The sequence below is a fragment of the Periophthalmus magnuspinnatus genome, chromosome 16, assembly GCF_009829125.3.
Source record: "Periophthalmus magnuspinnatus isolate fPerMag1 chromosome 16, fPerMag1.2.pri, whole genome shotgun sequence".
Lineage (NCBI taxonomy): Eukaryota > Metazoa > Chordata > Actinopteri > Gobiiformes > Gobiidae > Periophthalmus > Periophthalmus magnuspinnatus.
In genome coordinates this window covers 8,823,040-8,844,645 of record NC_047141.1, presented here as the reverse complement: position 1 = coordinate 8,844,645, position 21,606 = coordinate 8,823,040, and the positions used below count along the sequence as shown (strand labels likewise).

At 40.9% G+C, this 21,606-nt stretch overlaps 1 protein-coding gene across 1 annotated transcript in view; it reads right to left on the bottom strand.

Annotated features, from left to right (window-relative positions):
• Nucleotides 1-3,295: 3,295 nt before the first annotated feature.
• The window catches only part of si:ch211-215k15.4 (uncharacterized), a 34,653-nt gene continuing 16,342 nt past the window's right edge, over nt 3,296-21,606 (bottom strand). Inside the window, 11 exon segments of the mRNA XM_055227773.1 lie at nt 3,296-3,876; nt 4,414-4,565; nt 5,255-5,537; nt 6,702-6,862; nt 7,921-8,203; nt 8,279-8,343; nt 11,237-11,257; nt 18,184-18,256; nt 18,795-18,946; nt 20,228-20,510; nt 21,311-21,471. Of these exon segments, the coding sequence (XP_055083748.1) occupies nt 3,800-3,876; nt 4,414-4,565; nt 5,255-5,537; nt 6,702-6,862; nt 7,921-8,203; nt 8,279-8,343; nt 11,237-11,257; nt 18,184-18,256; nt 18,795-18,946; nt 20,228-20,510; nt 21,311-21,471 (1,711 nt within the window). The 3' untranslated portion in view covers nt 3,296-3,799.

Below are 21,606 nucleotides of genomic sequence, written 5' to 3'. Positions count from 1 at the left end.
GTCCTGTGGCTGCGGGTGACCCTGTTCCTGGTGCAGATGGTTCCTCTGGTGGCGCTCTCTCATCTGGTTCATCTTTATCCAGCCTGTTCCACTTAAACATATTTTAAATGAAACTGAGGTATTTTAACATGTGTTGAGGTGGGGGGTGGGAGTGTGTGTTGGGGTGGGGGGTTGTTTGGTTATGATTATTGATGTGTTGGGGTTGGGTTGTTGGGCTGTCGGGTGGCTGGGTGGGTTTGGTTGGTGGGACTGATTTTAATGCTTTGTAAAGCACTTTGTGTTACTTTTTTTTTTGGTATGAAAAGTGCTATATAAATAAAGTTTGATTTGATTTGATTTGATTTGGATTAATGGACTACTGAAACAAGTGTGAGTGAAACAAAATACATCCATTCATTAATTTTCTTTCACTTATCTGGGGCCGGGTTTAGGCAGCAGCAGTCTCACCAGCGACTCCCAGACTTCCCTCACCCCAGACACGTCCTCCAGCTCCTCCGGTGGAACCCTAAGTCATTCCCACGCCAGCCAAGAGACATAGTCCCTCCAGTGTTTCCTGGGTCTTCCTCGGGCCCTCCTCTCGGTGGGACATGCCCCCAAGGAAGCGTCCAGGGGGGTATCCAGAACAGATGCCCTAGCCACCTCAGTTTGCTCCTCTTGATGTGGAGGAGTAGTGGCTCTACTCCAACCTCTTGCCGCATGACCAAGCTCCTCACTCTATCTCTAAGGGAGCGCCAAGCCACCCTGTGGAAGAAACTCATTTCGGCCGCTTGTAACCGCGATCATGTCCTTTTGACATTCCATGTCCCCAGAGCCAGTCTCTACGTAGGGAGATCCAGTCGTCGAGTCCCCCGCCTTCTACTGCCGCCAAGATATCTCTCCACCAGCCTTTCATGGATCCTCCCACAGGTGGTGGGTCCACTGGAGGACAGCCCCACATCGCTCCCTCGGGCTGAGCCCAGCTGGGCCTTTCTGCACAGGGCCTGTCTGGGCTCAGCCTGAAGGAGCGACGTGGGGCCAGGCGCACCAACCCCAGGCCTGGCTCCAGGGTGGGGCCCTGGTAATGACAATCTAGGTGACATAGCTGGCCTTGATTGTCTACTTGTTATGAACACTTCTGAACCACTCTTAGTCTGACCCATCCTTCAGGACCTGTTTGCCATGGGTGACCCTTCCAGGGGCATGAAGTCCCCAACAACATAGCTCCCAGGATCATTCAAACCCTTCCACCATGTTAGGGTGGCGGTCCAGGGAGGGGAAAAATACAGCTCCAGGTAAGTTGTGTTTAGCTTCATTCATGGTTAAAAGCTCCTAAAACATGTGTCTTTTAAGGCAAGGCAAGGCAAGGCAAGTTTATTTGTATAGCACAATTCGTACACAAGGTAATTCAAAGTGCTTTACAGAATAAGAAAGACATTAAAATCACACAAATCAAAACATAAATAATCACAAATAATCATCATAAAATTAACATTAAAAGAGAAGAGTGCAGAATAAAACCCTGTCAGTCATATGCACAGCTAAACAGAACTGTTTTGAGTCTGGATTTAAACATTGTCAAAGTAGAGGCCTGTCTCACATCTTCAGGAAGACTGTTCCAAGTTTTAGCTGCATAAAACTTAAACGCTGATTCCCCATGTTTAGTCCTGACTCTGGGCACCAGCAGGAGGCCGATCCCTGAAGTCCTCAGAGTGTGAGATGGTTCATATGGCGCTAACATGTCGGAGATATACTTTGGACCTAGGCCATGGAGAGACTTATACACAAGCAGAGCTGCTTTAAAGTCTATTCTTTGAGCTACAGGAAGCCAGTGCAGAGACCTGAGCACAGGACTTATGTGCTCGTACTTCCTGGTTCTAGTCAGGACCCGAGCAGCAGCATTCTGGATGTACTGCAGCTGTATTAAGGCTCGTTTGGAGAGGCCAGTGAGCAGGCCGTTACAGTAGTCTAACCTACTGGAGACAAATGCATGGATAAGTCTCTTTAAGTCTGGCTTTGACAGTATACCTTTGATTTTTGCTATGTTTTTTAGGTGGTAAAAAGCTGCAGATGTTATTGATTTGATGTGGCTGTTAAAGTTCAAGTCTGAGTCCATTATTACCCCTAGATTTCTAGCCTGATTTAAAGGGTCTATACGCTTATTTTGGATCTATGTTATAATGTTTTCTCATCAAAAACATACCAGGAGTTGTGTTTATTTCTTCTCTCAAACAGAAAACATTTCATAAGTGTAAATACAGGAATTGCATCATTGTGTTTTTAAACTCCATAGACCTTCACTAGAATCATTTGAATAATTTACAGCCTTGGAATTGCCAAACTAGCAACATCCTCCAGCTCCTCCGGTCAGATCCCAGCTAGAGCTGTTGTCTTAGCCTCTTTGAACCACCGTCGCTTCTTTGTGAAGACACCAGAAGAAATTGTACACTTTCTGTGGCAATCTCAACTGAACAAAGGGTAAAACTAAAATATTTTTTAGAAAGGGCAACAAATTTAAACTTAACTTTAAAACTACCATCACAAGATGGAACAAAGCTTTGGGCTTTGGAGATAGACACTCATAAATTACAGGGTTACTCAAACATGTGAGTGAAAAAAAAAAAAAACTCCTGGTATGTTTTTAATGGAGTAACAATATTACAACATGGCTAAAAACTCACAGGACTCAAATTTGTGTAATACAGGACCTTTAATGCTAATGGACAAATTGTAATTCGTTTTAGACAATCAAACCAGTAAATAATCTGACAGAGTAATTCTAGTCATTGGCACTTAACACAAAAAATGTCTGCCTCCAAAGTATTAAAACAACATGTTTTCCTGACAGACGATTGGCTGGAGACCTCTTCATTAACACCAAAGCTGATCACTGATGATTAGACTCTGACTGAATCTTGATCTCGATTAAAACAAACACTATTAATTCAAAGTTTGGACACACGACCTCATTCCTGTTTTTGTTTTTTGTTTTTTTTTTGTTTTGTTTTTTTGTTTTGTTTTTTTTTTTTTGGGGGGGGGGGGGTTGTTTTATATTTACTATATCATCAGTACTTGATTGCAGACTCTGCAGACTCTGAAGTATTTTTTAATATACAATTTCTCAAAATATTTGCCCTTTGCTTTGTTCACAGAGCTGCAAACCCTTGTCCTTCTCTCATGAGCTTCAGGATGAAGTCTCCTGAAATGGTTTTCACTTCAGAGCAGTGTCTTGTCAGGGTCATGAAATGCAAGAAGTGCAAACCAGGGTTGAAAGCAAAGGGTGGTTATTATTATTATTATTATTATTATTATTATTATTATTATTATTATTATTAAAAATCTAAAACAAGTTTTGAGTTATTTCAAGTTTCTTGTTTATTTGCTACATTCTATATGTGTCCATTCATAGTTTTGATGTCTCCAGTGACAACAGGGGTGTCCAAACTTTTCTCTTTAAGGGCCACATATAAAAACACAAAGCCAAGGGCCAATTGAGGGCCATAGACTGGTCACCAATACAGTGAATACTTCAAATCTGCTTTATTGTTACAAGTTAGACTGAGCCACAAGACCTTTATTCATGCTTACATCCTCAATGGGACACATTACATATTTGATATGGGCTTAATGTACAGTAAAAAGTACAGTTAAAGGTAATATTGGCCTGTTCAACTGAAAGCTTGAGGGCCAAGAAAAATTGGTCTGAGGGCCACATTTGGCCCCCGGGCCGCAGTTTGGGGATACCTGGTCTACAGGGTTAATGAGCATGGAAATAAAGAAGAAAATGTAAAGAAAAAGTGTGTCCAAAGTGTGAATGAGCAGTTCACTCATGCCCCTCTCCAGGAATGGCATTAGGTCGTTCATCTATAGGTCGTTCATCTATTGGCTCAGTTGGCTTACCTGACGGAAGACATGCATATTTACCATGGAGACAAAGAAATATTATGCATCATTTCTATTGTTATTGGAATTTAAAGAAGACATAATATGCAAAACCGACTTTCCCAAACTTGTAACCATGTTATAATTGTTATTTATCCACTCAGTTATATTTAGTGATTCGTGCCTGTTTGAGTAATCGTTATACTCCTGTATTTAAGACGCCTTTGCTCTGATCTAACCCCGTTTTCACCTTCACCCGTACACACCCATTGTTCTGTAATTACTTCATTCTTCAATTTCATTTTCTTAATCGGTGATACACCTAGGATTCAGCACCATTGTGTGGCTATTTTGGCACAAATGAAAGTCCTGCTTGTTTTTGCGTCCTCTGCTGCTGTCCAGCACTTGTTGTGATGTTTGCAGTAACAACGTACTGTAAAGGGCAATCAGCATGAATGAAGTAAACTACAACTCATGTTGTAACTTTGTTAAAAGCCCAAAAAAGCCAATTTTGCATATGTGTCCTTTAAAATAACAAATAAAATCAAATCCAACCTTCTTGTTCGTATCCGTAGACCTCCACTTCACAGAGGGTCAAATACTTGTCTGCTCCTGGGAGGAACACGTTCACATAGCGTCCCTCCACAGCTCCAGTAACTTTAAAGGTTTTAGAAACACCTGATGGGATGTGTGAAATCGTAGCCACTCTGAAACAGACAAGAGCATCATTATGTGTATATTTAATAACAACACTCATAATGAAAATGCTGGACATTCAAAGACACTTTAGAGAGAATTATTCATTCACTCCAAACTTGATGGTGATAAGCTACTATTGTATTCACAGCCGTCCTGGGGTAGAGTGATGAAGGCTGCCAATCTGCTCCATCGGCCCCTCCGACCACAACCAACACTCACGCACACACCACATTCATACAAGGCAATGTGGGTGAAGCATTCTTCAATCCAAGTACTAACCAGTCCCAGCCCTGCGTAGCTTCAGAGATCGGACAAGATCAAGCTTTGACAAGGCTTGGTGTCATGTGTGTTAGAATCATAGACTCTGGAAGTGGACTGAGAAAGTGCGACATCCAGCATAGTGTTCAGCTTCAGCCAAATGAAGCCGAGGCAAGACTTAATGTACCTGTTATTAATGTTCATATTTTGATTTATGGACACAATAGTGAAATGAAAACACCAGAATCGTAAAACAGGTTAAAACAAACAACTTAAAATCGAGGGGCAACAATTTATCAATAAAATTTGAACCAGACTCTGATATAACCACTTTGTGCCCATGCTGACTTCTGATTTGGAGTGAAGTGACTAGCGGGCTAGCTATGTTCATCTGTAATTACAATCTATGGTTAGAAAATCCAAAGCCCAATAAACCTACAGTGGATTGTTGTTCCCATTATTGTCTAAGGAGTTGCCGACGCGGATCTCAGCCCCGTCCAGTCTCTGAGCACAGCAGTCTTTTCTGTTTGTGATGGTGATGAAGGTAACATAGTAGGGCTTCTGCAGGTCCACTCTCCACCAGGGGTTAGTACTGAGGTCTGTGTGTGTGCAGGACAGATGGGGGTAGATAGGATCACGATTTCCATCAATGGCATGTTGAGCGACTCCCAGTTCATGCATTGTGCTACTCTGGTTCGCTTTTCCAGCCAGAGCCACATTCACTGAAAAATCACACATTAGATGAGTCAGGAGGGATGGGAAAAACAACAGGTTTGTTTCTTTTGAATTAACTATGTCAAATTAAGTACATGTAAAAGGTTATTATGTTTAGTTTTGTTTTGTTTTTTAGTACCTGAGGTCAACATACATCATTTAAATGTTTGTAAAAATGATATCCAAAAGCAGGGACAATTTATACATAAGGAAGGCATTAGTGTTTTCATTTTTTTATTTGTCTAATCATAACTACTGTGTAATTTTGACACATTTTGGCCCTTGTTGCTAGGTAACAGTTATAAAATGACCTCTACCTATGTCATATCTGCTGCCCATGTCCAGGCAGGCATTTTTAGGCTTTTTTTTTTTTGTTTTTAAATATAATGTATATAAATATAATTAAATATAATGGTGTTAACTATGTTTTAGTGAAAAAGTACTTTAACCTGTCATATGCACTTGTCATGTTAACAATATAATTACCAATCTGTGTTTTCTACCAGTCACTACTCCTAGGTTTTGGTATATATTGGTATGCATTAGTTATCCAACAGATGTATTTAAACCTCAACAGCAGTGTCTGTATCAAGGCAGTGTATGTTTTCTACAATGTGATTTTGTGTAAACTGCTCTGTCTTTGCATTGCCCCTTGGTGTAAATGAAGTGTGTGAGTGAGAGAGGTTATAGGCTTGGTTGTGAGTGAGTATATCCAAATGTACTCTGCATATGTGGGAAAGTGGGAGTGGCTAGCTCACATGGCTGTCATGCTATTTGAAGCTTTCTACCATGTTACAATGTTGCCTGAAGATGTTTAAGATCTCATTCATGCATGTTTGAGTAATCCAGTTATCTCTCTCGGGCCCTATTCAAACCCTCCTTATGGTTAGAAGTATGATTCTGTATCAAACTCAGACGACAAGCCAACCTCACAACAATTTTCCATAAATATACAACAGCATAATACAAAACAATACACTACAACTTCACAAACCTGATGTAATGGTGATCTAAATATGTTATGTGTTACCTATTAACACCCCATAGAAATGTAATACCCTCTTTTTAAGAAGTCTCTACTGCTGACTGGGGATAAGCCTAAAGGATGTTCTCAATTGATAATGTAATGCAAATGTAAGAGCAAAAAACGGCAAAGTGCTAAAAAGCTGTACCATTGTCTTCAGTTTCATCATTTTTCCCGTAGACCTCCACTTCACAGAGGGTCAAAAACTCGTCTTCTGGTTGAAACACATTGACATAACGTCCTTTAACAGGTTGGGATAAAGTAAAGGTCTTAGAACGGCCGGCTCGGATGTGGGAAATCGTAGCCACTCTGAAAGAATATAGATATGAACAGGTTAAGAACATGCATTTACAGTGAAATGCCTATGATAAAGAACTATGATGTTAGCGTCCAGCAGAGGAGGGTAGTACTCCACTTTACATTTACTCAGTCACATTTATTTTGAGTAACTTTTTGAGAAATACTTTTCTAGCAGCATACTTTTACTCCTACTTGAGTAATAGTTGTATTGAAGTAAAAGTACTCCTACTGGAGTAAAAGTTTTGGTTATTCTTCTCACTGTGAATAAATAAAGTGACAAAAGCTTTATGCTGACAATATGAAATGATTTGAACATATCCTTCAGATATGATTTAGTTTGTCTATCCTTTGAAATAACATATTTTGTGGTTTATTTAATGTTTTTTCCTCCCAATAACAAAACCATCACATAACTTCAGATTATAAAACAGATGTTATGTCCAGACATCGCAAAAGCTAAAGTTAAATCTGTCAACTGGACAAATCGCTGTAAGAGTGAAGATGTTTCGCTGCTCATCCAAGCCGCTTCTTCAGTTCTGGTCGGATTGCTCATAGACACTGCCTTATATCTGTCTGAAGAGAGGAATTAACTACACTGAAACTATAAACGGCTATTGTTCTATTTTATTTGTATATGTTTGCTTTGGGTCTGAGGATGGAATTATAGATGGGAGGGAGATTATGTCTTAGGCCTCCATTCCTTGTCTTTCCTAACAAAAATAGATTCTTTAACTCCCCTCTCAAACCATTTCTTTTCTCTGGCTAAGATCTGAATCTCACTATCCTGAAAGGAGTGGTCAGTGGCTTTGAGATGGAGATGTATGGGGTTCAGAGGAGCTCTCGCCGATTGTGTTGTGATAGATGTGTGTCCAGACAGTTACTCTAATAGTAGTTTTCCCAAATACTTTTTTGCTCTTACTTGACTAATTTCTTTGACCTCTGCTTTACTTCTACTTGAACATTATTAATTTGAAAAAAAAAAAAAACATTACTGTTACTGCTACTCTTCCCACCTCTGGATTTTAGTTGTCATGTGAGTGGAGTTTTAAAAAGTCTGTTAAACCTACAGTGGATTGTTGTTCCCATTATTGTCTAAGGAGTTGCCGACACGGATCTCAGCCCCGTTCAGTCTCTCAGGACAGCAGTCGCCTCTGTTTGTGATGATGATGGAGGTAATTGTGTATGTCTCATGCAGGTCCAGTCTCCACCAGGGGGCAGTGTTGCTTAATGAGTGGCTACATGATTTCTTCATGTAGTTAGACTCACGATTGCCGTCAATGGCAAAGGAAGCAATCCCAAGATCATCCCATGTGTCAATCTGGGTCGCTTCTCCTCTCAGAGCCAAATTCACTGAGAATAACCAAAAATATGTAGGGAACATAAAGATGAGCAGAATGTTTGAAAAATTAAGAATTTCTCACTTACATTGGGCACTAGAGGGAGCTGTCTCCACAAGGAGCAAAAACAAAACTGGAAAGTACATCATTCTTCTGTAAAGAAAAAGTTGAATAATAATAATAATAATAATAATAATAATAATAATAATAATAATAATAATAATAATAATAATAATAATAATAATAACAATAATAATAATAATAATAATAATAATAATAATAATAATAATAATAATAATAATAATAATAATAATAATGGTTTACAGAAGGTTGTGTTGTAGTTTTCAAGTCAAGTACCTGTTAACTTAAACTACATTCATGACAACACAAGGTGGAACAGAGCATTTTGAGCTTTGAGATGTAAACAGACTAATATCAAGGGGTTACTTAAACATGTGTGAATGAAACAAAACAACTCCAGGTGTGTTTTTGAGGAGGTAACAACATTATAACATGGCTTAATCCTCACAAGAGCTCACATTTTGCGTAATATGCTGGTCAGGACTAGTAGCTGGAAGATTGTCCTTATGGTGCGTGTTTGGGTTGATGGGGGAACCAGAGTGCCCAGAGGAAACCCACCCAGACACAGGGAGAACATGCAAACTCCATACAGAATTACCTGGGAATCAGACCCTGAATGTTCTTGCTGTGAAGTACTAACCATCAAGCCACTGTACAGAATGCAATACTATGATAAAATCGCAGGACAGAAAGGAACAGCTTTAGATCTTGCTCTTGAGCTGTAGCAGACCAAGTATAATAACACATATAGGTATGGGACAATATACTAATAATTGCTAATCGTGATTAAAAAAAGCTCTGCGATTAATTGTGATCATCACACATGATTATAATCACCTTTATGGCACCAGACTGCCTCACGTTTGCAGTTTCAGTACAGTGTTTAGATGTTAGTTCTGCTGTTTGCCCATAAGGAGGACCTCTGTCATAGGAAGGACACTTGTTTGCTTCTCTGCCTATTCTGATTTGGGGATGGTTTTTCATCATGCCATGACTAGTGGGCAGGCAGTGGATCTGGAGCCCAGTGACAGCGCACATCTATATCCTCCACTCAAGAAGGTAAAGTCTGATGTGTGGAATTATTATGGATTTAAAAACAAGACCAACAAGATGAGCCACCAATCTGCAGAGCCTGCCGAAAAAAAGGTGTGGCTCTGAGGGCAAACACGAGCAACTTATATGCACATTTACGAGACAACCACCGTTTGACAAACTTGAGCCAAAAATATCCATCGTAAGTAACATACCACATGAAATAAACTACTGAATGTAGCTTGTGTTTGTTTGGATTTGTATGTGTTTTTGTGGACTTTGCTATTGCTAGGTTAGGGCTAGCTAAACAGCATTTTGCACAAGTGATTGCACAGTTTGCTAACATCCATGAATTAATCTGAATACCTATAACCTCACCCATGCGCACAGATGACATGGTAATGTGGGCACATCTTATATTTTTGCCTACAATAATGAAAACTGTAGAATAAAACAACACCTTTCAAACAATTGACAAATGAAGTGTAATTCATACAGCTCAACACAAATGTGCCAGAGTGCATTGTTCAAACGTGCACTATGTGCACAGAAGCAATATGAACATTACACACGATATATTTTACCTGCAATTATTTCAATAGCAGAATAAACCATGCTTACTGATCGAGAACAGCATCCAATCCTTCAAAAAATAGGGTCCTCTACTCCTGAGTCCACAATCATCTTCAATAAAATGCGCACGTATTATGCACGGATTTCTGGATCCACTTGTTTACGCACTCATCATGCTCCGTTTGTTTATGGAAAAATATGGCATGTGATACATCATTGTGTTCCACTACTCATTGGCTGTCAGGGGACAATGTCACTAAATGTGTGTAATGTAATTGGTTGATTTTACAAGGGGGAGAGTGGGGTGTAAACTTTCAGTCATCTGTAGCACTGATTCGCTGTCTGGGGCTCCAGTAACCCACAACAGCAGCATAGAATAGTCATTTTGGCAATAATGAAAGAAAATCCGCTGCTCAACTATCCATAGGAGGGGCTGACAGCTTTGCAGCTCTTTGTTGTGACATTCACGGCGACGTCAGCTCTCATTGGGCACTGCAGTTTTCTAAGTCGTTTTAGATGAATATTGCGATTTAACATAATGATCTATGGGTGCCATAGAGTATAGATTATAGCTGTATAGCAGATACAAGCACAATAGGTCTTCTTTAAGCCATGTTATGTTACCTCATCAAAAACAAACCTGGAGTTGCCTTTTGTTTCATTCACACATGTTTGAGTAATCTTTTATTTTAAGTCTATAATCCATCTCCAAAGCTCAAAATAGTCTATTTCACCTTGTGATGTCATGAAGTGGTGGTTTTCAAGTTGACAACTACTTTTTACCTTTAGTTCAGTAGAGACTGGCAATTCAAGGTCCAAAATTATCCAAATGATTCTAGACAAGGTGCATGGATTTAAAAAGTGTGGAGTGGAGCAATTCCTGTATTACCACATGATGACATCACAAGGTGGAACAGTGTTTTCTGTTTGATTTAAAATGTATTGCAAGCTGGACATAAATCTATTTTAAGGAGGCCTAATTAAAAAGTGTATATTATTTAGCAATTCATTAAATGCCAATTTATTAATTGCACTTAAATGTGCTGTAAATTTATATCTTTAGTTATTTAAAGTGGTATAAAAATAAGCTATTTTTTGGACATTAAAATATGAAGTTATTTAATATGTACAAGCTACATTAATAAGTGTAATAATATTAATTTAAATACTAATAGAAAGTAATTCCCTTTATGCCATATTTGTTTAGGTTTTCAATCTGCTAGAGAACTTGAAAAAATTAAATAAAAGTCTTGAAGCTGAGTTGAGCCTTGTGTCTGTTTTTCTGGGTTTTTTCAAGTTGGACCAGCATTAATCAATTAAAGACTTGACAATAATATTTGAAATGTAGAAGTTCACTCACCTTAATTTGAGATACAGTACACTTCAAGTGACGCTGCTGCTGCTACTTTAGGTCTTAAGAGTCTTGAGAGAACTCTGAGCTTGTTCCTAGCTGTGTTTTAAACGTCTCTTTCCATAAAACCACTCCCCCAGAAGATGACACACTGACTGTTGAAACATCTGCAGAGCTTCCCTATTCTACTTTACTAATGTATTTTGCAATCATCGCAAATGCCTCCACAGCAAATTTAAAAGACATTCATACATTTCTCAGGTTGATTTGACGTCCCATTTTTTTGAGTCATGAAGGATCTTCCTCACAGAGTTGCTATAGTAACCACACAGGAAATGTCCAAACTTAAAGGTGGTGTAGCTCAGTTTATGCATGAATCTTCTGTCAAAAATGGAATAGGAACCATAACTTTTATCTGACACTGCTTGGAAAACACTCACATGTGGTCAGTCACCTCTCCAAACTCTTTAAAAATAAAAAAATAGTCAACAAATGAGGCTAGCTAATTATACTATTGTAACGTGACATTACTCGATATTGCAGGTAGACAAATGTGTGTGTAATATTGATCTTTGTGTTGTTACAGTCACAATGATATCCCCTAAAGCCCATAAAATGTACTGTTTGTGTTATTGAGTTTCTTACATCATTGAGGAGAAAACACAATACATTTTATTTTATTATACAGTCAAACTTTACGGTTACATCCCTGCACATATTACAGGTTCATTCAATTCAAGTTTATTTATATAGCACATTTAAAACAACTTCACTGTTTCAGAGGTCAACAAAAACAAAAACAAAAATATACAGAAAACATGAAACATAGGAAAAGATTAAATGAAAATAATATTAAATAGTATTAGTCTTAAATAATATTAAATAGTATTAAATGCCAGGGAGAAGAGGTGGGTTTTCCTTCTAGTCTTAAAGACTGAGAGGATCTGACAGGCAGAGGGCGCTGTTCCATAGTCTGGTTGCTGCCACAGAAAAGGTTCTGTCACCTGTGGTCTTGAGGCTGGCCCTGTGCACAGCAGCAGGAGCTGGTCAGCAGACCTCAGGGCTCTGGGTGGAGTATAGGGCTACAGTAACTCCCTCAAATAAAGTGGACCCATAGAGTGCAGACGCTTAAACACAAGCAATACCATTCTAAATTACACCTGATATGAAATGGGAGCCAGTGCAGGTTGCACAGCACAGGCATGATGTGCTCTCATCTCTTTTGCCAGCAGACAAGCTCCATATGATTATAATGTCCCTTTTTTGCATTATATATTTGTATGGAGAGTATAGAGCTGATCCAGTGTTCCGCGACCGGGACGAAAACCACACTGGTCCTCCTGGATCCGAGGTTCGACTATTGGTCAAATTCTCCTCTCCAGTACCCTGGAATAGACCTTACCGGGAAGGTTGAGGAGTGTGATTCCTCTGTAATTGGAACACACCCTCAGGTCCCCCCCTTATACAAAGGGACCACCACCCCGGTCTGTCAATCCAGTTGCACTGTCCCCGACACCCACGCGATGTTGCAGAGCCGTGTCAGCCAAGACAGCCCCACAACATCCCCACAACATCTGACTTCAGCCAGTGTTGGGTGAGTCCGCCTCCGGATCTTCAGTCTCTGACCTCTCCTCGGAAGACGTGACAGTGGGATTGAGGAGATCCTCAAAGTATTCCTTCCACTGCCCAACAACATTCCCAGTCAAGGTCAGCAGCTCCCCGCCCGCACTGTAAACAGTGTTGTTGAAGCACTGCTTCCCCCTCCTGAGGCGCTGGATGGTTTCCCAGAATCTCTTTGAGGCCATACGATAGTCCTGCTCGGCCTTCCTGAACTCCTCCCAAACCCGGGTTTTTGCATCTGTGACCACACGAGCCATGGCACGCTTGGCCCACCGGCACTCATCAGCTGCCTCAGGAGTCCCACGAGCCAACAAGGCTCGATAGGACTCCTTCTTCCGCCTGAAGGCATCCCTTACTTCCGGTGTCCACCACTGGGTTCGGGGGTTGCCGCCGCGAAAAGCACCGCAGACCTTATGACCACAGCTACGAGCAGCCACATCGACAATAGCGATGGCCCACTCAGAGTCCATGTTCCCAGCCTCCCCTGAGATCAGGGAGAAGTTCTCCCAGAGGTGTGAGCCCTCTGACAGAGGTGACCCCTCTGACAGAGCGCTCAGCCAGATGTTCCCAGCAGACCGTCACGATGTGCTTTGGCCTGCCAGGTCTGTCCGGCTCCCTCCTCCACCAGCGGATCCAACTCACAACCAAGTAGTGATCGGTTGACAACTCAGCCCCCTCTCTTCACCCGAGTGTCCAAGACACGCGGCCAGAGATCAGATGACAAGACAACAAAGTCAATCATCGACCTCCGAACTAGGGTGTCCTGGTGCCATATGCACTGATGGACATCCTTGTGCTCGAACATAACTTCATTATGGACAAACTGTGACTAGCACAGAAGTCCAATAACAAAACATCCATTTCTTCCGCTTATCACACATCAACTTCTCAACTGTACAGTGCTCCTCTCCTTCTCCACCTTCTTGAAGATCCAGTCGTTGAGGCCCCTGCCCTTGACTGCCACACAGATTTCTTTGCACCCGCCCCTCACGGTTCCTCTCGCAGGTGGTGAGTCCATGAAAGGATGGCCCCACGTTGCTCCTTCGGGCTGGGCCCGGCCGGGCACCCGTGGGGCGGGCACTGGGGTGGGCACTGGGGCGGTTTGCAGCAGCGGTGTGAAGCGGCTGGGATGAGAATCATCTCCGCCAAAACTGAGGCCATGGTTCTCGACTGCAGCTAAAACCTGAAACAGTCTTTCTGAAGATGTGAGACAGGCCTCTACTTTGACAATGTTTAAATGCAGGCTCTGTTTAGCTGTGCATATGATTGAAAGGCTTTTATTCTGGACTTCACTCTTTTTAAATAACTTTTTGTAAGGATTAACCTTTTAGCTTTTAGGGCCCTAAGGCCACCAGAGGGCCCCCAAGAGCCCATACATTTATATTGAAAATAATGAGTGGAACATTTTTCCTGAAAACTTAACAGCACTCGGGTGTTTATACTAGTCCAAATATCCTTCTTAAACAATTAGATGTGTTTTATTTCCAGTAGCTGGGGCAGTGGTGTGGACAGCTACGTTTTTAAACCGGTGTGAAGGACCCCTCCCCTTGAGGTGCACTCTGGGAGCGCTGAGGCAGCAGAGGTACATTTGAATGAGTGTTTTACAGACTACAAGACTTTAGTTAGTTAAATTAAGTTTATCTAAAGTACGGAACGAAGCAAGAAGAGCCGAGAGGAAGATCATTTTGAGGACTGGACTTTTCAGAGAGGACACGAAATATGTCTCCACTTTACCCCATCGGAGCTGCAGGATAAACAATGAGGTTGGACATGTATAATTCTGCAGACAGGACACATCTCACAGCGGCAAAAGGACAGCAGCCATTTTCTACACTGACTGGCTTTGGTGTTGGCTTGTCCTTTTGTCCCTAAACCATACGATGATGTGAGTGTAGCTAAAGCGGGTCTGCTCCTATTGTCAGATTAAAAATATTAATTATGGCAGAACCTCTTTGTCACATCTGCTGGATGAAAGAACGACCTGTGAACAACTCCTGAATGCGTATATATATGGGGATACACTGATACCACTTTTTGCAAAAATGAGTACAAGTACTTCATTTTGAGTACTCACCAATACTGAGTAAAAATACCATTTCCAGACATTATTTTCACTGGTGTTTGGCTATAATAGTAAATCAAATTCATTTCATAGTTTTTTATAGTACAGGGGTCCCTCGTTTATCACGGGGGTTACGTTCTAAAAATAACCTGTAATAGGTGAAATCCGTGATGTAGTCAGCTTTATTTTCTACAATTATTATACATGTTTTGAAGCTGTAAAACCCCTCACCACACACTTTATACACTTTTCTCACACAGGCATTAACATTTTCTCACATTTCTCTCGTTTAAACACTCTCAAAGTTCAAACCTTCATAGATTATATCCCTGTTCCTTGATGATCTGTTATTGTTCACGTATGATTCTGCTCTTACAGTTAATGTGCACCTTTATGGTCACCTCTGTGCATGTGCTCAGCTCAGAGCTCACTGCTCTGTTGAGAGATGAGCTGTGAGTGTCAAATGAGGCAGCACAGTTACAGTGGTATCGGCTCTTGGTATCGGCAGCCCATTGACGAGTACGCATCCCTGGTCATTAATATGAAGTCGATGCATTGGTTGTAATGTTTTGCCCTTTTTGGCAACGGAAAAGAAACCAGCGCCCAAGGGTGAAGAGGACGTATGGATAACACCAGTGGCAAGGGAGTCCCGAATATATTGCTCCATAGTCTCCTGTTCTTGTTTGAAGAGATTATAGAGGCGAGGCAAGGGGGCGCTGGGCAGGAGGTCGATAGCACAGTCATATGGTCTGTGGGGAGGAAGCGACAGACTTTTACTGAAAACGTCCCTGAGGTCATGGTATTCACTAGGCACGGAGGAGAGATCCGGCTCGTCCAAAGGATGACTGCAAGCAGTTCGCATGACAAGAGGGACTCCACTTTGACACCTTTCTCCTAGCCCAGTCAATAGAGGGGTTGTGAGTAAACAGTCAGGGATGGCCCAGGATGAGCGGATGAGTGAGAGCAGAAATGATGTATGGTCTCATGGTGGTTACTGGACAAAACTAGGTTGACAGGCTCGGTGATACCCTGGCTAGCAACCTCCCATTGAGTGCTAGGGCTGTGAGGGGTTTCTTAAGTGGCACCAGCCCTACCCCCGACTACTCGGCCACATGCTGGTGAAGGAAATCCTCCTCCACTCCAGAGTCGATGACGGCTATGACGGGTAGGGTAATAGAGCAAAAGCACAAGGTAGCTTTGAGTTGAAATCTATTACTTTTCTTCTCTGGGATGTGTTGCTGACCCACCAGTACTACCAGCCCTGCTGATTGCCCCCCCTTTTGGCCAAACCAGACAGGTTGTGAGAAAGTGCCCCTGTTACAGGCACTCACTTAGTTAGGTGCGCATGACACAGCTGCATTAGCTCCTCTGATGGGGGTGTCGCTGGGAGTTGGTTAACTGGTGGCGGCACAGCGGAGCGGTTCATGACCCAGATAGGCGAACGGCGGCTCTGCAGGCGGTTGTCAATTCGGTTAGCTAGGGAAATCAAACATTTTAGGTCAGGTGGATCGTCTCGAGAAACCAGTTCATCCTTTAATTTTTCACAAAGACAGCCTTTAGCGTACTGTCGGTCTAATCCACCTCCGCCACCAGTGTCCAGAACTCAATGGTGTAATCTGCCACGGACCTGGGTGAGCAGCCCATTGGTCTAAGAAAAATTTCTTTTTTTTTCTGCCTCTGCCCACTGGAGTGCTCTCCCCCTCAATAATCCACACATGTACTGTATTTTCTCAGCATCTGATGTACCGGTGGAGGGGAGCTGGGTCGGAAGATGTGAGGTCTGTACCGGTCGTGGAGAGTTGGGTCGGAGACAGAGCAGCTGAGCGAGTCCAGGGAGCAGGATCACTGTGGATATGTGGACGATCTGGCGCTGAGTGTCAGGTCCTGGCTCCTTTTGTCCTCCTCAGGTGCGGCTAGATTACAATTGTGTGGAATGTGCAACCATGGGAACTGTGCAGTGAATGTAATGTAGTGTGCAATTTTTTACTTGACCCTTTTGTGACCCCAGCCCCTGGGACAACAGATGGAAATTAGCCTTTGGCTATAATCTGTTGAATCATGTCTGTTCATCAATATGCATTGTCCCAGTCAAATAAATAAATAAATAAAATAAATTAGCTGCAGGTGTGCATGGCCCAATTTCCCACCTAGCTCCAGGCTCAGACACAGAAGGAAGGAGGAAAACAGTACAACAAAAGCAAAGGCAGACTGGGATCTTGACACCGTGTTGTTATTGATAAAATACTTTATGTTGTTGGCAAATTAATTTAAATAATTACTTTCAGTAATTAATTCTTGAACAAACAATACACAATTTTAATCATTGGCATTTGACACAAAAAATATCTGCCTCCAAAGTCTTAACTCAGCTCAAAACCACATGTTTTCCTGACAGACGATTGGCTGGAGACCGCTTCATTAACAACACCAAAGCTGATCGCTGATGATTAGACACTGACTGAATCTTGATCTCGATTAAAACAAACACTATTAATTCAAAGTTTGGACACACGACCTCATTCCTGTTTTTTTGTTTTTTTACTTACTGTATCATCAATACTTTATTGCAGACTCTTAAGTATTTTTTTTATATACAAATTCTCAAAGTATTTGCCTTTGCTTTGTTCACAGAGCTGTAAACCCTTGTCCTTCTCTCACGAGCTTCAGGATGAAGTCTCCTGAAATGGTTTTCACTTCACAGTTGTGCCTTGTCAGGGTCATGAAATGCAAGAAGTGCAAACCAGGGTTGAAAGCAAAGGGTGGTTATTATTATTATTAAAAATCTAAAACAAGTTTTGAGTTATTTCGATTTTGTTTATTTGCTACATTCTATATGTGTCCATTCATAGTTTTGATGTCTCCAGTGAGAGTCTACAACAGGGGTGTCCAAACTTTTCTCTTTAAGGGCCACATATAAAAACACAAAGCCGAGGGCCAATTGAGGGCCATAGACTGGTCACCAATACAGTGAATACTTCAAATCTGCTTTATTGTTACAAGTTAGACTGAACCACAAGACCTTTATTCATGCTTACATCCTCAATGGGACACATTACATATTTGATATGGGCTTAATGTACAGTAAAAAGTACAGTTTAAGGTAATATTGGCCTGTTCAACTGAAAGCTTGAGGGCCAAGAAAAATTGGTCTGAGGGCCACATTTGGCCCCCGGGCCGCAGTTTGGGGATACCTGGTCTACAGGGTTAATAAGCATGGAAATAAAGAAGAAAATGTAAAGAAAAAGTGTGTCCAAAGTGTGAATGAGCAGTTCACTCATGCCCCTCTCCAGGAATGGCATTAGGTCGTTCATCTATAGGTCGTTCATCTATTGGCTCAGTTGGCTTACCTGAAGGAAGACATGCATATTTACCATGGAGACAAAGAAATATTATGCATCATTTCTATTGTTATTGGAATTTAAAGAAGACATAATATGCAAAAATCGACTTTTCCAAACTTGTAACCATGTTATAATTGTTATTTATCCACTCAGTTATATTTAGTGATTCATGCCTGTTTGAGTAATCGTTATACTCCTGTATTTAAGACGCCTTTGCTCTGATCTAACCCCGTTTTCACCTTCACCCGTACACACCCATTGTTCTGTAATTACTTCATTCTTCAATTTCATTTTCTTAATCGGTGATACACCTAGGATTCAGCACCATTGTGTGGCTATTTTGGCACAAATGAAAGTCCTGCTTGTTTTTGCGTCCTCTGCTGCTGTCCAGCACTTGTTGTGATGTTTGCAGTAACAACGTACTGTAAAGGGCAATCAGCATGAATGAAGTAAACTACAACTCATGTTGTAACTTTGTTAAAAGCCCAAAAAAGCCAATTTTGCATATGTGTCCTTTAAAATAACAAATAAAATCAAATCCAACCTTCTTGTTCGTATCCGTAGACCTCCACTTCACAGAGGGTCAAATACTTGTCTGCTCCTGGGAGGAACACGTTCACATAGCGTCCCTCCACAGCTCCAGTAACTTTAAAGGTTTTAGAAACACCTGATGGGATGTGTGAAATCGTAGCCACTCTGAAACAGACAAGAGCATCATTATGTGTATATTTAATAACAACACTCATAATGAAAATGCTGGACATTCAAAGACACTTTAGAGAGAATTATTCATTCGCTCCAAACTTGATGGTGATAAGCTACTATTGTATTCACAGCCGTCCTGGGGTAGAGTGATGAAGGCTGCCAATCTGCTCCATCGGCCCCTCCGACTACAACCAACACTCACGCACACACCACATTCATACAAGGCAATGTGGGTGAAGCATTCTTCAATTCAAGTACTAACCAGTCCCAGCCCTGCGTAGCTTCAGAGATCGGACAAGATCAAGCTTTGACAAGGCTTGGTGTCATGTGTGTTAGAATCATAGACTCTGGAAGTGGACTGAGAAAGTGCGACATCCAGCATAGTGTTCAGCTTCAGCCAAATGAAGCCGAGGCAAGACTTAATGTACCTGTTATTAATGTTCATATTTTGATTTATGGACACAATAGTGAAATGAAAACACCAGAATCATATAAAACAGGTTAAAACAAACAATTTAAGGTTGAGGGGCGACAATTTGTCAGTCAAATTGGAACCAGACTCTAATGTAACCACTTTGTGCCCATGCTGACTTCCTATTTGGAGTGAAATGACTAGCGGGCTAGCTATGTGCATCTATAAATACAGTCTATGAAAATCCAATGCCCAATAAAACTACAGTGGATTGTCGTCCCCATTATTGGCAGCAGAGGTGGGTAGTACTCCACTCAGTTACATTTATTTAGAGTAATTTTATGAAGAAATTGTAATTGTCTACCAACATAATTTTACTCCTACTTGAGTAATAGTTGCATTGAAGTAAAAGTACTCCTACTTGAGTAAAAGTTTTGGTTATTCTTCCCAAGTCAAATGACAAAAGCTTAATGTTGACAAAATGAAGTGATTTGAACTTTTGTCTTTCTTGCACTGCTTCTTCAGAATATGATCCAGTTTGCCTCATTTTTGTGTCTATCCTTTGAAATAATAGATTTTGTGCTTCATAATAACAACACCATCACATAACTTCAAATTATGAATCAGATGTTATGTCCAGAGAGTTACTCTTTAAGTTCCTCTTACTTGAGTAGTAGTTTTCCTAAATACTTTTTATCTCTTTCTTGACTAATTTCTTTGACCTCTGCTTTACTTCTACTTGAACATTATTAATTTGAAAAAAACATTACTGTTACTTGAATACTATTTTTGGCTACTCTTCTCACCTCTGGATTTTAGTTGTCATGTGAGTGGAGTTTTAAAAAGTCTGTTAAACCTACAGTGGATTGTTGTTCCCATTATTGTCTAAGCAGTTGCCGACACGGATCTCAGCCCCGTCCAGTCTCTCAGGACAGCAGTCGCCTCTGTTTGTGATGATGATGGAGGTAATTGCGTATGTCTCATGCAGGTCCAGTCTCCACCAGGGGGCAGTGTTGCTTGATGTGTGCGTGCATGATCTCTTCATGTAGTTAGACTCACGATTGCCGTCAATGGCGTTGGAAGCATCCCCAAGATCATTGTATGTGTCAATCTGGGTCGCTTCTCCTCTCAGAGCCAAATTCACTGAGAATCACCAAAAACATATAGGGTTTACAGGACAGTTATAAACATAAAGATGAGCAGAATGTTTGAAAAATTAAGGATTTCATCCATGCATGTTTGAGTAATCTAGAGATCTCTCCTAGACCCTATTTGAACCCTCCTTATGGTTAGCAGGATGATTCTGTTTCAAACTCAGACGACAAGTCAACCTCACATGCTCCGGCACAACAATTTTCCATAAATATACAAAAGCATGATACACATGTGGACAAAGTTGTTGGTACCCTTCGGTTAATGAAAGAAAAACTCACAATGGTCACAGAAATAACTTGAATCTGACAAAAGTAATAATAAATAAAAATTCTATGAAATTTATCCAGTGAAAGTCAGACATTGCTTTTCAACCGTGCTTAAACAGAAATATTTAAAAAAAATAATAATAATAACCTCATGAAACAGGCTTTTGTCAGATTCAAGCTATTTCTGTGACCATTGTGAGTTTTTCTTTCATTAACCGACGGATACCAACACACAACGTGTGTACAAAACAATACACTACAACTTGATGTGCAGTAGTTTCATTCGTGAAAGGCACACTGATTGTGTTGTGACAGATTTTGGCAAATAGTTTTCAAAACAATAAAGGGCAACATGGTGATCTAAATATGTTATGTGTTAGCAATTAATACCCCATAGAAATGTAATCCCATGTCTTTATGAAGGCTCTACTGCTGACTGGGGATAAGCCTAAAGGATGTTCTCAATTGATAATGTAATACAAATGTAAGAGCAAAAAACGGCAAAGGGACAAAAAGCTGTACCATTGTCTTCAGTTTCATCTTTTTTCCCGTAGACCTCCACTTCACAGAGAGTCAAAAAGTTGTTTCCTGGTTGAAACACATTGACATAACGTCCTTTAACAAGTTGGGATAAAGTAAAGGTCTTAGAAGAGCCTTGTTCGATATGGGAAATCGTAGCCACTCTGAAAGAATATAGATATGAACAGGTTAAGAACATGCATTTACAGTGAAATGCCTATGATAAAGAACTATGATGTTAGCGTTCAGCAGAGGAGGGTAGTACTCCACTACATTTATTTTAAGTAACTTTATAAAGA